The 14,369-nt window shown below is 50.4% G+C and overlaps 1 protein-coding gene across 7 annotated transcripts in view; it reads left to right on the top strand.

Annotated features, from left to right (window-relative positions):
* Positions 1-14,369, top strand: part of RBM33 (RNA binding motif protein 33) — a 129,900-nt gene that overhangs the window by 75,784 nt on the left and 39,747 nt on the right. For all 7 annotated transcript variants that reach the window (XM_046021403.1, XM_046021402.1, XM_046021401.1 and 4 more), the window contains exons 10-12: positions 11,088-11,220; positions 11,802-12,145; positions 13,349-13,636. In XM_046021403.1, the coding sequence (XP_045877359.1) occupies positions 11,088-11,220; positions 11,802-12,145; positions 13,349-13,636 (765 nt within the window). The remainder of the gene's footprint in view (positions 1-11,087; positions 11,221-11,801; positions 12,146-13,348; positions 13,637-14,369) is intronic.

The raw sequence follows: 14,369 nt of genomic DNA, 5'->3' as shown, positions 1-14,369 counted from the left end.
TCCAGCTCTCAGAACCTCCTGCGTGTGCCAAGAAAATAAAATCTTCATGGCATCCTGCAGAGCACACAGTTTTTATCTTAAATACTTACTTTCTCTAGAGTCTCTGAAGACCTGGAATTCTTTTAAAATGCGTTTTTAAGATAAACTTTGAAAGAGGCCCTATTTTGTTATAAAGGACTGGAAAGCACTTCCTCAAAAGATTAGAAACTTAAACTTCTTCACAGTGTAGGTCTTTTGATGTGCAAGCTCGTGAAAATTCACAGCTACCCACAGTCATGTAATCACTACAATTAAGATGTCGACAGACAGCCGTTGTCGAGGCTCCCCAGTGGCTTCCTCGTGCTGCCCTTCTGTGGTCACTCCTCTCCCCATCCCAGCCCCTGCAGCCAGGTCTGTTTCTAGTCGCTGAAATCCTGTCCCGGGATGCTGTGAGTCTGGCTGCCTTCCCTTGCCGCAGTGCTCTCAAGAGCCTTTCCTTGTACCGGCTCATCTGTTTGTATCGGCAAGTAGTGCTCTCCCGTGTGGATGTACCGCAGTCTGTGTGTCCATTTGCCATGTGGACCTTGGGTTATTTCTAGTCTTTGGCTACTATGAGTAAAGTTGGTATTAAATGTATGCGTTTTCTGCGTGAACGTAGTCGTCGGTAAATAGCTAGGAGCAGGGATTGTGGGTCGCGTGGTGGGGTGTTTACCGACGAGAGTGTTCAGACAGACTGCTCGCGGCGGTGGAGCTGCCGCTCTGTGTTCTAACTCCGTCCTGTTCTGGGTGAGGAGATACCCTGGAGCACGTCCTTGGACGTCACTGGGAACGGAAACAGTTACCGAGTGCTCACGGTGTCTCAGAGTTTGCTCAGAGCTTGGGTTCCACAGCGGCGTGAGGGTACCATCTTCTCCAGCTCACAGATGGGGACCCGAGTCTTGGGAGGATTCAGTTGCTCAAGTTCACATAACTGGGTGCGGATGGGGTTTTAGCCGCAGCAGTCTGAGTCTGGCAGTCATGGCGTACTTCTCCGTTTCTCTCTGAGTATTAATCCAGACCTTATTTAAGATTGTGACTGTCAGGGGCACCTGGGTGGCTCAGTGGGTTAAGCCTCTGCCTTCAGCTCAGGTCATGATCTCGGGGTCCTGGGATCGAGCCCCACATCGGGCTCTCTCCTCGGCAGGGAGCCTGCTTCCCCTTCTCTCTCTGCCTGCTTCTCTGCCTACTAGTGCTCTCTCTCTGTGTCAAATAAATTAATAACATCTTTTAAAGAAAAAAAAAAAAAAAAGATTGTGACTGTCAGTGAATGCTGAAGTGGCCACGCTTGCTCTGGGAGGGCCCGTACTGCCCTTTGGTGGGATTGTTTGGGGAGGACGACGGGAGGCGTAAGGTGCAGGGATAAAGAGCTTTTCATTGTTGAAATATGAGAAATAAGTAGGCTTCAGTGTGTTCATCAAAAGCAGTGTTTTGTGCTAAGTTAGAGACGCTCTAGTGTGTCCTATGTGTTCTGGCTTCACTCTGAGCCCGGAGCATTGTCTCGTGCAGCTCCACCCATGGGGAGTCCGCCTGCCCCAACCCCGTCTCCGAAGGCCGGTGCTTAGCCCTGGCGATGTCCTTCTTCAGAATGTTTAGAAAGCATCTCCCAATACAAAACTACCTTTTAGGGAATAAATGTAGGTATTGAATAAGGCACAATCTGAAAGAAAAAAGATCTATGAAAATACTGAAATAAGAGGATTAATACTGTGATAGAAGGGTATAATTTTAATTATGTCAGGGGTCACTGGTGGGCTTATTCTTTGCATTTAACCCACATTTAATCAGAATTAACTGAGAGGCGTCGTTCTTAAGTGTCTGCTTGTCTCTTATATAGTTCTTTGCATTTTAAGTGAGATTAATAAATGAAAACATGCTGTAAAGGAAGGTTGTAATTCATTGAAAGATTCATGAAGTTTCAATGACATTGTTAAGGTATTTAATTAGTCTTATTAAAATATATCAAGTGACCCTGTTAGGGAAGCTGATAAGTCATACAATAGCCGTTAGAGCCGCTTTATTCTCGCATTATACGATTAACTTTGGGCTAAGCAATTTATGCAGAGTTCTCCTCTTTTTTTTTTTTCTGTGGTTGAAGTTGTCAGTTCTTTCTGAGTAGGATTAACACAGATAACATCATGTAATTAACAAGAGATGCAGAAGAAGTGAGAATGCGTCCGTAGAAGAATGATAGGAGAAAGGATGATAATTTTTTACCTTACACTCTTAAAGGCATGTAAAGAAAAGCAAAATAGAGCAATTAGTTGAAAGGATTAAGGTAGCCTTTTCTTTCAAAAAGCAGAAGAATTAGTACGGAAAGTTCTGTTAAGTGATATATTCACAGCTCACTCACAGTCTTAAAATAATTGTGCATTTGGCAGAGGGAATTGGTAATTTATTATCTTTTATACCCGTGAAATGATAGAAGTTCTTAAATGAATGCTCCCATCAGGAGAGTCTCCAAGATGGGGCATGCCAGCCTGGAGCCACGGCGTATTCGGCGTCACCTGAAGACACACTGGTCACAGCAGAAAGCGCCGTGTGACAGCGGAAAGAGCACTTTGTAGAGCAAATCCGAAAATGGGCCTTTATGGCCTGAGTTACGTGGACAGTGGAACTTGGGCTAATCCACTTCTATCTGTAAACCCGAGTTGCTTCGTCCCTTCAAGGGAAAGTTGTTTGTTGTGCCTGTTTCTTGGCGGTGTGTTCGTGGAAGACACTATGTCGGCCTTGACTTGGTCGGTCTGGATGCAGACGCGGCTGCCGGCGGCAGAAGACTCAGGTGATGGTGACAGAAACCAGGTGTCTTTATGTTTTGCATAAAAATGAGACAGTCTGTGTAGGTACAGCCGTTCTGTGATGTTACAGTGGCCCATCTGTCATTCTACCCAAATTCCAGGCCAAAGGAGGAGGAAGGATGGGGACAAAAGGTGTGTGCCCGCTGAGGCAGTCCCCCCAGGAGCCTTCCTCGGGCCCCCGTCCCACAGTGTCAGCGATGTCTCGTTGGCCAGAACCAAGTCACATGGGCACCCTTGTGACAAGTTCAAGGTTTTTTAGGTGGGCAGTGCTGCCTTTTATTACTTAGGAAGAAGTGAGAATTTATACTGGGTACGCGATTAGCAATCTTTACCACCAAGGCTGAAACTTAACGGCTGGAATTTAAGTTGTGTAAATACAGAAAAAGAAAGTGACCTCTGTATTCAAAGTGACATAGAAACCAGTGAGGAAAGCGGCACTTTGAGCTTCAGGACACCTGGCGATTGTTGCATTTCTAGTTCAAGAAGGGAGTGCCGCTGACGGCCAGTAAGAAGCTTTTCGGGTCTTGAAGCTGCAGTTTTAAAGCTCATGCAAATATTCAAGTGCTCGGGTCCTGTTGTCCGTTGAGGCCAGCGGATGCAGCGAGGGGTCCACGTGTCTTCCTCAGATGATTTCTCCCTGTGTCTGTTGTGACCTGCTACCTCCAGAGAAGGAACATTTGCACTCTGGTTCATTTCCTGTGTGAGCTCTGGACTGAGTACTATCTCCTGTTATCCGCCCCTTTTATCTAATCTTCGTACCCCCTGGCCCGAATGCAGTGTTTGGCCTCTTGGAAACAGGCTGGATTCGAGGCAGGTACGAGTAAAGCTGGCCCTCCCCCAGAGCCAGTGCGGCTGGGCCTGGTGGACCTGTGGTGATCAGTCCTGGTGGCGCTGGCTGCCCCAGGTTATCACACCTGGCTGGTGGCCGCCTCTGGTTTCAAGGTTATGCTGGCAAAACCCTCTTTTTCCATTCTTACTCTGTTGGACAAACTACCAAGCCAGATATGTCCTTGTTTACTCAGCTTTAGTCAGCGCTCTCTTCTGAACTGTAGATAACATCTTTGGTTCTGCGTCCTGTATCAGTTTGTCGTAGGCTAATCAGATAAGAACCGCTAATTTCTTTCACCATTCAGGTCAGCGGAGGAATTTCCATGGCTGTCTGACTGTAGGCTTGGTTTTCTTGACTCTACAGCACTCACACAGTCACACAATGACGTAGACAGACGTGGTCCTGGAACAGCAGGACAGGCAACAGAACACGAAATAGCTGTTCGTAACAGGCACGGTGAGTGAGTATGTGTGCCCTGAGGTGGGCGACCCAGGCATGAGTCCGGGCTCCGCTGCTTTCTAGCCACGTACTGGGTGTGAGATACTGAAATGCTCCAAAGATCCTGTGAGCAAAATCCCTACCTTCCAGGGCATTCTAGGGATGGAAGGAGATGGCGAGGAGGCACCTGCCGAGTTAGCGAGCAAGCAGCGGTGGTGGGCCGCAGCCTTGGGTCGGTAGGAGCAGAGCGCAAGATGGGGACTTGGGGGAACAGGATTAGCTAAGGGGATGGGGATGCAGGTTGGGAAGGGCTGGAACTGGGCTGCTGTGTGTTTCAGGTCAGTCTCTGGCCCTGGCCTGATCTTTGGGACATTGGTTGGGAGTTGGGGAGCCTGTGGCACGTAAAGTCTCCTTCGGAGTTGTCCCCGTGGGGCCGGGGCCGTGGACCGGCTGAGGCGTTGGCCAGAACAGCATGTGCAGCAGCTGGGGCCTGAGGCGCCTGCAGGTAAAGGGGACCTGGCCATTGCCCCGGGGTGCCCCGCAGCACAGGGTCAGCTGGAGTATGGTGACTGACCAGCCCTGAGCCCACAGTGGCTCAGTACTGCAGAGTGTTCTTCTCACTTCCCGTGTCCTCTGGGCTACTTCCTCTGGGCCCACAGACCTCTGTGTTCACTTGTCTGGCTCACTGCTGGGAGTGACTGTAACTGGCCAGGTCTGGACTGGCCTGCGTCACTCCTGCTCTCATGCTGTTGGCTGCATCTCGGTCACGCGGCCAGCCATGGCGTCTTGCAGGACTGGCTGGGGAATGGATCCTGGCTGGTCTCGGGAAGACGTGGGCACAGACGTGGGGAGCATCAGGGGTCTGTGTCCTTGGTGGGTGGGTGGGGAAGCGGCTAATTTTTATATAAAGCCAGCGAGCCTCATGAATACGGATTTCTATTTCATGACCATTCCGCAACATTAAGGTGATTACATTCACTTTTTCTTAGTGACTTCTGTCCTTGTCTTTAGAACTTGGACAAATTGCCATAAGAGCTATCCAGATTTGGGCATTTATTTTTATATTATGTACTTTTTTTTTTTTTTTAACATTTTACAAGTGGTTTTTTATTATTATATATTTATATTTTATTTATGGATATATTTATCATGCTGTTAGGGTAGCATGGTCAGGTTTGCCGTTATGCAGACTTGCTCCTACCATGTTTTACTTCTCCTTGAGTATTTTCTGGCGGAAGGAGTATAGTTCTAACTTGTTGATCTGTATTTACCTTTAGGATTGACCCTGTAAAAATGCCTTGTTAACATATGTGTGGTACACGATTTTTGCCAAGTACTGCCATTTGAGTAAAATGAAGCGGTTTTTTATTTTTTTATTTTTCATTTTACTCTGGTTTTTTGGTCTGGTTTATGTGAGTGTCCTGCATTCTGCAAGTGTATTTTTTTTCTCCAAGTTTTATTTATTTGAGAGAGGGAGAGCAGGGGCAGAGGACAGAGGGAGAGGGAGAAGCAGGGTCCCCGCTGAGCAGGGAGCCCGACATGGGGCTCCATCCCAGAACCCCGGGATCATCACAGTTGAAGGCAGACACTTAACTGACTGAGCCCCCGAGGCGTCCCAGGGTGTATGATTCTGGGGTTCGGTCTGCAGCCCAGAAGAAACCCAGCCCGGGCCGTGCTCCTGACCAGCAGTGTTGGATATCCCACAGACCATCCGGTTTCCATTCTTCATTCTCTGTTCTCTAACAATGGGATGTTGCAGAGTGGAGAAGAGTCCGTGTTCATCTCACTTTTCCTCTTAATTATCTCAACGTCACGATAGGAAAATGACTTCTGCCCTACAATTAAGTCAGAGAACTGGATTCTGTTGATGTTGGCTTCTCTTTGGTCCTGGTGCACTGTATATGTTCTAAGTCTACTCAGCTCACGAGCCTCTGGGGCTCCCTGCGCAGGGTCTGGCTGGTCTAGCCCAGCGTCCCGTAAGTCCTTCCTGGAGCACTCCGCCACCTGCGGTCTGTGTGCTTTGTGGGCAGCCGGCGTTTAACCTGCTGTAGTGTTCTAGATTCCAGTGTGGGGCTGGAATTTCCTTGCTGTTAGAAATAGGCAGTTTATTCATTTGTTAAATATCTGTAAACGTCTGTGTACCAGGCCCTGTGCCAAGCACGAAAATGCATTGGTGAATAAAACAGACCAGTCTCACCCCTCACAGACCTGTCAGTTGAAGGGCAGCGAACAGTGGGAGTGGATTTGCGATGGGGTGGATTCGCCAGGATGCTGACGGCTCATCTGCGCAGGCCTCCTGTGACTCGGGAGTGGGAATGCAGGAAGGGGGTCTGCACTGGTCTGTCGCACAGTGCAGGAGGCGGCTTGTCGCTTGTCAGCCGCTCTGTGTTGGGGGTGGAGTATGGAATGCTCTCTACAAAAATGTCACGTGCAGATGACAATAATGGCAAACACTGTCAGCTTCTGTTACTGGCCGGGTCCTGTCGTAGGTCCTTTGAATGTGTTCTTTCATCTTCTCCCATGAGAAGCAGGTACCATCAGTATCCCTGCCTTTTACGGAGGAGAAAACGGGCTCAGAGAGGCTTGGTTGCATGCCCAGGGCTCTGCTAGGTGATGGGAGGGCGGGTGCTGCCCCCTGCCCGCTCAGCTGCTGCTAGCCAGAGCCTTTCAGAGAGCCCCCGGCTGGAAGCTCAGCTTCTAACTGAATAGTGACTGATGAAGAAAAAGGATTTGGGGGGCTTGTTCCATATTGCTGACATTTGAATGCTTGTGTCTTAACGCGGTTAGCATGTAGGTAATTAGTAAAAGGAAAGAAGGTCTGGGAAGAGATGAAAATCACCATATTAGAATTCAAAGGGGGCAAGATTTATGATCTCAATATTTTCAGTTTAATACAAAAAAATGTCTTTAGAAGTTATGAATATTTAAAATAATCTCCCAGGAATGTACCTAGTTCTCAGGCAGCTTGGAATTTTTATTGAAAACTAACCACATTGGTTTCTCTTTGAGTTCATTCTCCTAATTCAGTGACTGCTTCCTTTTAGAAACAGATGAAGGGGGTTGAGAATACATTGCCTGATCTCCACCTGTGGCAAAGTCAAAATCAAAACTTAGCAGACCTTCTACTTACAGCGGAAGGGAAGCTAGTCTGCTTTTCCAGTGACATTGGCCTTATCTATAATGAGAAAACCTGTCTTTTGGAGGACTCGAAGTTAACTCTCTGATGGAAGGAGAAAATGAGAGCTGTGAGAGGCCCGTTGGCGCAGCCACGTGACCAGTCCTGTCTGGGCCTGCATCAGCAGGGGAGGGACGTGCGGCAGTAAAACGCAGTCATGGAATTTATTGCTTATGACAGATTTCAGAAGAAACTGAGTATTCTCCAGTTCTCTGTAAGCCCCATGTGATCACTGTGAGCCCAGCAAGAAAACTAGCAGGAAGTATCAGGCCTTCACATACTAAATCACGAAGAAAGTCCTGGTTTTTAGTCAAGTCAGAAAGGTCAGGAGCCTCTTTCCGCTTCTTGTAATTGTGAATAGAGTCAGGACAGAAGGTGGGGAGAAACTGCTGGTCGCTGGTTTCCATACAGCTGTGTGGAGTGCCAGCCCCGGAGGCAGTTGCTTGGGACTGACTCAGGTCTCCGATCTGCGGTGTGGGTGATACAGACGGAGACACTGTACACAGTGGGTCCCACCGCAAGGCACTCACCGCCAAGGAATGCCGGTGGGGCTTGCCTGGGGCAGGAGACAGTAGTGCTGATCTGGACGAGGTTCAGGACAGTGCGGAAATTACACTTTGCGCTCCCCTCTGTTGGAATGGGTAAAACAGTTGTAAGGTCATAAGAAGTTCTCAAATGAACACCGCCGCTTTCCAGGTCTTGATATGACACAGGACTTAAGGGTTGAGTGCAAATAACCCCAGAGGACTCCCCTGCTTTCTCAGAAAGTATGTTTTATCCTGTCTGTCCTCTTTTCTGACACTGTTTCCCTCTGTGTTTTTCGGTCAGCTCACTAACATAGAAGTGACGGGTGTAGCGCATGAGTTAGGAGCTCTGAAGTCGCCTGACTCAAGTTCAGGATGTAAGCTTGCCGACAAATCAGTCCTGTAGCACTTTCGGCCCTGGTTACGATTTAGCACACTGTTCCTGCTTTTTAAGGAAAAATCTGACCGATGTAAATAATAGAGTGAAAATTAGCAGCAAGCATTCATGTCAGAAAGTTCTGTGAAGACGGAAGGGAATGAAAGAAGCTAGGACACGGAATGCAGAGAGCGTGGCAGGGGCAAGGACTGGCAGTCTGTCAGCCCGGAGGAGGAAGCCCTTGCGTGCGAGGAGCACTAGGCAAGACCGTGCGGCGAGGGCCGGGGCGCCAGACACTCCGAGTCGGCGGAGGCTCCTGGGCAGCTGGAGCTCCTGAGCATGAGTACGTGAGAGACCGGCCAGGGACACTGGGAGCCAGTGAGAGTGAAGTCCACACTCCGAGTGATTCCGGCCTCCCAGCAACACTCGGCTGTGTGTGGAGAAGGGGGACATGTGGGCGGGGGCAGGGTCCGCGGGCCGTGTGTAGGGCGGCTCTCCCAAAGTCGAGGCCGGCCAGCCAGGGAGCCGGTGGGAGAGCGAAGCAGGGCGGGGGAAAGGGGAGTGTCCGTACGGAGGACTCGCAGGAGGAGCCCTTCCTGGTCGAGATGGCGCGCTTCGGCTGAGACAGTGCATAGAGCGAGCATTGTCCAAAGAAAAGGGTGAGTTAGGAAACGTGGAGGTTTGTGTATGATGCGATGGTTTCCAGAATTCACAGTTCTGTTGGCTGTAGGCTGCTGTTTTCATGTCTAAGTCAAGAGAAAATCGGCTTTTTAAAATCCCTAAATTTAGTTATTTTGATAAGATTTATATCATATGGGTTGAAACTTCCCCTGGTTCATTTTCATGTGAGGAACAAGATGAGCCCTTTGGGAGCTTTTAACTTGCTGAGTGTTGAAATCTCTGATTAAAACAAAAATAGGGTTGCCTGGGTGGCGTCCAGCTCTGGCTCTGGGCTCAGGTCTTGATCTCAGGGTGGTGAGTTCAGGCCCCACATTGAGCTTCACACTGGGTGTGGAGCCTACTTAAACAATGATGGTAATAAAATAAATAAAATTTAAAAGAAAAGAGAATGGTGTCACCATGGGCAAGTGATTTAGTGTCCTGAGCTTCTGTGTGCTTGGCTGTGAGGTGGGACGTGCGCCCTGCTGTGCTGCCCAGTGCTGAGCTCAGGCGGCGGGGGCGCCGCACAGACCGTGGCGTGGGGCATCTGCGGAAGCCGTGGCTGACGACGGTGGCCGTTGTACCGGGGACTCGTGGCCCCAGGGGCCCCAGTGCCCACTGGTCCTTACCTTGAAGTAGGTGCTCCCGCAGTATCTGTTCTCAGTGGGCTCACGCTGGCCTTACCAAGGTGGTTTATTGGAATCCTGGGTACATCACTGCGTCGTTAGTCACCGTGCGGTAGGGGTGTGTTGGGAGCGTTGGCTCCCGCGTGCAGAGGCCGAGCATCCGTGTGAAGTGGAGAGAAGTGTCTCCTGTGGTGGTTTGCTGATAGCTAGACCTTAGCCTTGGTTCAGACCCTGCCCTTGGCTCTGGCTCAGTTCTCTGGCCTCCTGCGCTAGCGTCCCTGGGGCTGCAAGACCAGCCAGAGGAGCACGAGAGTCGGCCTTGAATCCAGGTAACCCGCCCAGTTCCAGAGCCAACACTTCACCAGGGCTGTTACCCGAGTCTCCCTCATCAGGGACCGTTGCTGCCCCCACGCCCCGCACGCGGACAGGTCCACAGGTCGTTTCGGTACTAGCCTGGGTGTTACGACTTGATCTTTGAGCTTGTTGCCCGATTCTCAGAACATGGACAGACCCAGCGTTCCTGAGAGTTGGCTTGGATCCCAGGGTTCTCCAGGACGGTTCCTTGGGCTCTCCCAGTGGTGACAGTCCTCTTGCTGACGGGCCACTGTTGCAGCCAGCGGGCTTTTCTGGAGCTTTTCGTGGGTGCTCTTCCGTTTACTGTGCAGTGATCTTACAGTGCCCCGGGGAGAACAGACTTTGAGAGAGAGAAGGAAAGTCAGTGTAGTTTGCAAAAACGTTACCGATGTTGTAAGAGGATGTCACATTTAGAGATGACAGCTAAGTGTCTTAGTAATAAAATGACAGAAAGAGTTAGCATTTCAAGTTTATGAGAAAGGAGTGTATTTTTTAAAAGTTGAAATACTGGCTGAGTTTCAAAGAAGAGCTTTTTAAATGAAAGTTATTTTGATGATCTGTATAATTAATGAATTCTTTCTGGAGAAGTGGAAAAAAAATGGTGAGGTTTTCTTTAAATGCCTCACCAGGAGAAAAAAAAAAAGAAAATGCAAATGTACTGCTTTTCAAGATCTCCGCCAGTACGTAAAAGGCCAACTGGAAAATGAAGCAATTTAGTTGGTCTCTAAATAGACGTCTAGTGGAAGAATGTGACTCTGTGAGAATTCAAAGTGTCTCATCCAATGCAATCCAACTGGGAGACATTTCTTTTGTAGCAGAATGGTTTCTTAGACAGTTCACGTTGTCCTGTGGCTGCAGAGCGCGCTGTGTTCGTGACGCTGCTCACTGTCCTCTTGTTCCTGGGGAGTAAAGGGCTTCATGACTGTGGCTTATGGTTGTAGCAAATACGGCATGTTCCAGAAGATCAGCGCCAAGGACGCTTGAAAGTAGACTTTCAGCTTTTAGATGAATGGGCGGGAAGGGTCAGGGGTCAGTAATGGCATGGATTTCAGTAAGCTTTTAAAAATAATTTTCTTGTTTGCTATAGTGATATCAGAACACGGAATTCATGTTTTGATGCTGCATTTTGATGTTTGCCTGTTTCCTTATGGTAGGATCACTTACTTCGTGAGACCTTGTGGGAGGCTGTGGGACACAGTAACTTGATGTTTTCAGGTTGGAACCCCGCGTGTCTCCATTTCTAGAAATGGCCATTTCCCTGCCTCTCATCTTGTTTTCCCATTGTTCTGTAGGGGCCTCCGGAGTTCCCGCAGCACACACCTGGGCCTGTTCCCAGCAATTTCAGCCAGCCCCCGCGACTTCCTCTCCAGGACCAGTGGAGGGCCCCGCCCCCGCCGCAGGAGCGAGACCCTTTCTTCTTAGGAGGTAAAGGACGGTCCCGGCTCACAGAACGGAGTTCTGTTGGGTGACGTGCCTGAGCACATCCATGCTGTAGACTGACTTGAGCTTCCAGTAGATTTGTGTGCAGAGTGTCAGATTTTGCACCAGAGCACTTCCTCGCCACTGCAGACGCCAACGTTGGACACTGTTGGTATCTGCGGTATGAGGATCTCCTGCCAAGGAGGCAGTCCTCTGTGGAAAAGGAGTGAGGACGCAATCTAGAAATGAGTTGTGAAGTGTAGACTTCGCATCCTGCCCGCCACTTGTCATTTTTGTTCCCAGTAAGATGGCACATAAGACTGTTGGGGGCGTCTGGGTGGCTCAGTGGGTTAAAGCCTCTGGCTTCAGCTCAGGCCATGATCCCGGGGTCCTGGCATCGAGCTCCACATCGGGCTCTCTGCTCCGCAGGGAGCCTGCTTCCTCCTCCCTGCCCTGCCTGCCTCTCTGCCTGCTTGTGATCTTGTCTGTCAAATAAATAAAATCTTAAAAAAAAAAAAAAAAAAGACTCCTGTGGGGTGATGGGTGTGTTGTATGCAAGCCGAGGGTAATGTTGCACCACCGTTCAGTTTCAGGTGAACCAAGGTTCCCGAGTCATCTCTTTCTGGAACAGCGAAGCCCCCCGCCACCACCGCCGCCCCCCACGCTTCTTAGCAGCACTCACCCAGTGCCCACTCCTAGCCCCTTACCGTTCACTCAGCCTGGACCAGCGTTTAGTCAGCAGGGACAGCAGCCCGTGTTCCCCAGAGAGAGGCCCGTCCGGCCGGCCCTCCAGCCACCAGGTCCCGTGGGGATCCTTCACTTCAGCCAGCCGGGCTCGGCGGCCACGCGGCCCTTCATCCCTCCTCGGCAGCCCTTCCTGCCCGGCCCGGGACAGCCGTTCCTGCCCACCCACGCGCAGCCCAACCTGCAGGTATGCATCAAGCTGTGAGGAGAGGGGGAGCACCGGAGCTTCGGGTCTTTGTGTCGCAGAAGGTGACGTTTCCTGTGCCATCCGAGTCTGCTGTAGAGTGTGGAGGTTACGTAGAGGCTAAGGCTTTAGTCTTAAACATGCTGTTTACTAAAGGCAACTTTCTTGACAATATTATTTTTCTCCCTAATCGTAGGAGAAATGGAGAAAAAGGTTATTTTTCATTTTGGGGGAAATGAAAAAATTCAGTATTTGATATTTTTTTAAAGGTGGTACTGCTAATAAAATTAGGACATGTTTTGATAATACCTTTGCTCCTCATTGCAAGATTCTGGAAGGGGTCACCAATGGAAATAAAGTTCTTTGTCAGATTATGTTCCTGGAAAATGTAGCAGAAAGATTCTTTGCGTGGCAGGAAGAACGGAGTCGCTGTTCCCCTGTGGTAGGGAAGGTTTGCCCCCCTCTGCAGGCGGTGTTGCACGGGCCCCGGAGCTTCTGTGAGATCCTTCTTGCCCCGTAGGGCTCTGCTAGTAAGATACAGAATCACGGTATCCTTGAATCAACTATTTGAAAACATGCTGACTATCGAAATTAAAAAAAAAAAAATGATTTCAGTGTTAAAGTAGGGTAAAATGTTTCTTCAGTTTTTTTAAATTAAAAACTATGGATACATTTCCATTGCAGCAATGTTTGAGTATTTAAAAAGGAAAGTGAGAAATCCCAGGATCTGGGAACGGTCCCCACCAGCATTCGGGCGCCGGTGGTCCCCGGGGGTGCGGTGCGGCCTCATCACCCTGCCGGGTGATGCGGCAGCGGCTCCCCTGCCCGCGAGCTCCCTCCCGTCGCCGCCTCCAGCAGGTGCTGCCCGGGTCGCAGGCCGTGGCCGCCGCTGCTGTCGGCTCACGGTCGTTGCTCCCAGTCCCCTGGTGTCAGGAACGCTGCCGTCAGCGTCTGCAGCGCTGTGCTTGCAGCCGTGGCTGTTCCCTTAGAGTGGCCTCCTGCAGTTTGGGGCCGAGAGGGCAGATATCAGGGCAGATATAAAATGTACGAGCTTAGCTTTTGGCAGATCCTCTGACCTCTGGCCACAAGTTCTAAAACGAAATTTTAGTGGCATTTCAGGTTTCTGGTGCTGGGGGTTTTGCACATTGGGACGTCACCAGCGTGTACCTTCACAAACTGTCGTGTCTCTTTCTTCCCGCCGGCCAGGGGCCCCTGCACCCCCCGCTGCCCCCACCGCACCAGCCGCAGCCGCAGCCCCCGCAGCAGCCCCCGCTCCAGCCGCAGCACCAGCCGCCGCTCCAGCCGCCCCCGCAGCACCAGCCGCCCCCGCAGCCGCCTCACCAGCCCCCGCACCAGCACCAGCACCACCTGTCCGTGCCGCCGCCGCCGCTCATGCCCATGGCGCAGCCCCAGTTCAGGCCTCACGTCCAGACGGCGCAGCCTCCGCCCAGCAGCGGCCGGATGCAGGGCCCCCAGCGCCAGGGACTGCGGCATGTGAGTGTCTTCCGGGGAGGAGGGGCTTGGAGGGCCCGGGACATGAGGGGCAGTACTTGGGAGCTGGAACATTCTCCAGTTCCGATTTAATTATTGAAACACGCGTAGTACGTTTCTGTAAAGTGAGTGCACGTTTAAAAAAACTGCTTACTTGGGAAACGGATTTTCTTAGGAGGACCCAAATTAAGGAAGTCCCGTTTGTGCCAGAAAGACTGCATTGATGTTCTGTACCTCTTACTTCTGTGTGTCCAGATATTTTCATAGCGATCGATGGTATTATTCGTAGACATATAATTTTAGCAAATGCTTGTGGGTGGTGGGCGCTCTGCCTTTGCCAGTAGCCTGCTTTTTGATGGCTGGATTGTCTCTGTCTTCTTGGGCTCTGAGTAAATAAATGAGTTCAGGAAGAATTGTCTGACCAGTCTCTGTTGCTAGGCACCATTCCAGTTCCCGGGAAAGTACCCGTGAACACAGGGGCCAGTTTCCTGCCTTCATGAGGCCCGTTTTTAATGGTGGGAGATGAACAGTGCGTTTAGCTATGAGGGTACAGGCTGGGGACCATCAGCTAGCGTGTGACTCATCTTGCACGGAAGGAAACTAGGAAATGTGCCTTGCTCCACAAACACAAGACAGTAGTCTTTGCTGTTGTCTTGTCTTCCATTAAGTAACTCCATGAAGAGGCTGACGGTTGGAGTGCTGGGCCAGGGGAGGAAATTAGGTTTTCCTTTAAGTC

The sequence above is a fragment of the Meles meles genome, chromosome 10 (assembly GCF_922984935.1).
Source record: "Meles meles chromosome 10, mMelMel3.1 paternal haplotype, whole genome shotgun sequence".
Lineage (NCBI taxonomy): Eukaryota > Metazoa > Chordata > Mammalia > Carnivora > Mustelidae > Meles > Meles meles.
This window is presented reverse-complemented; position numbering and strand designations above follow the sequence as displayed.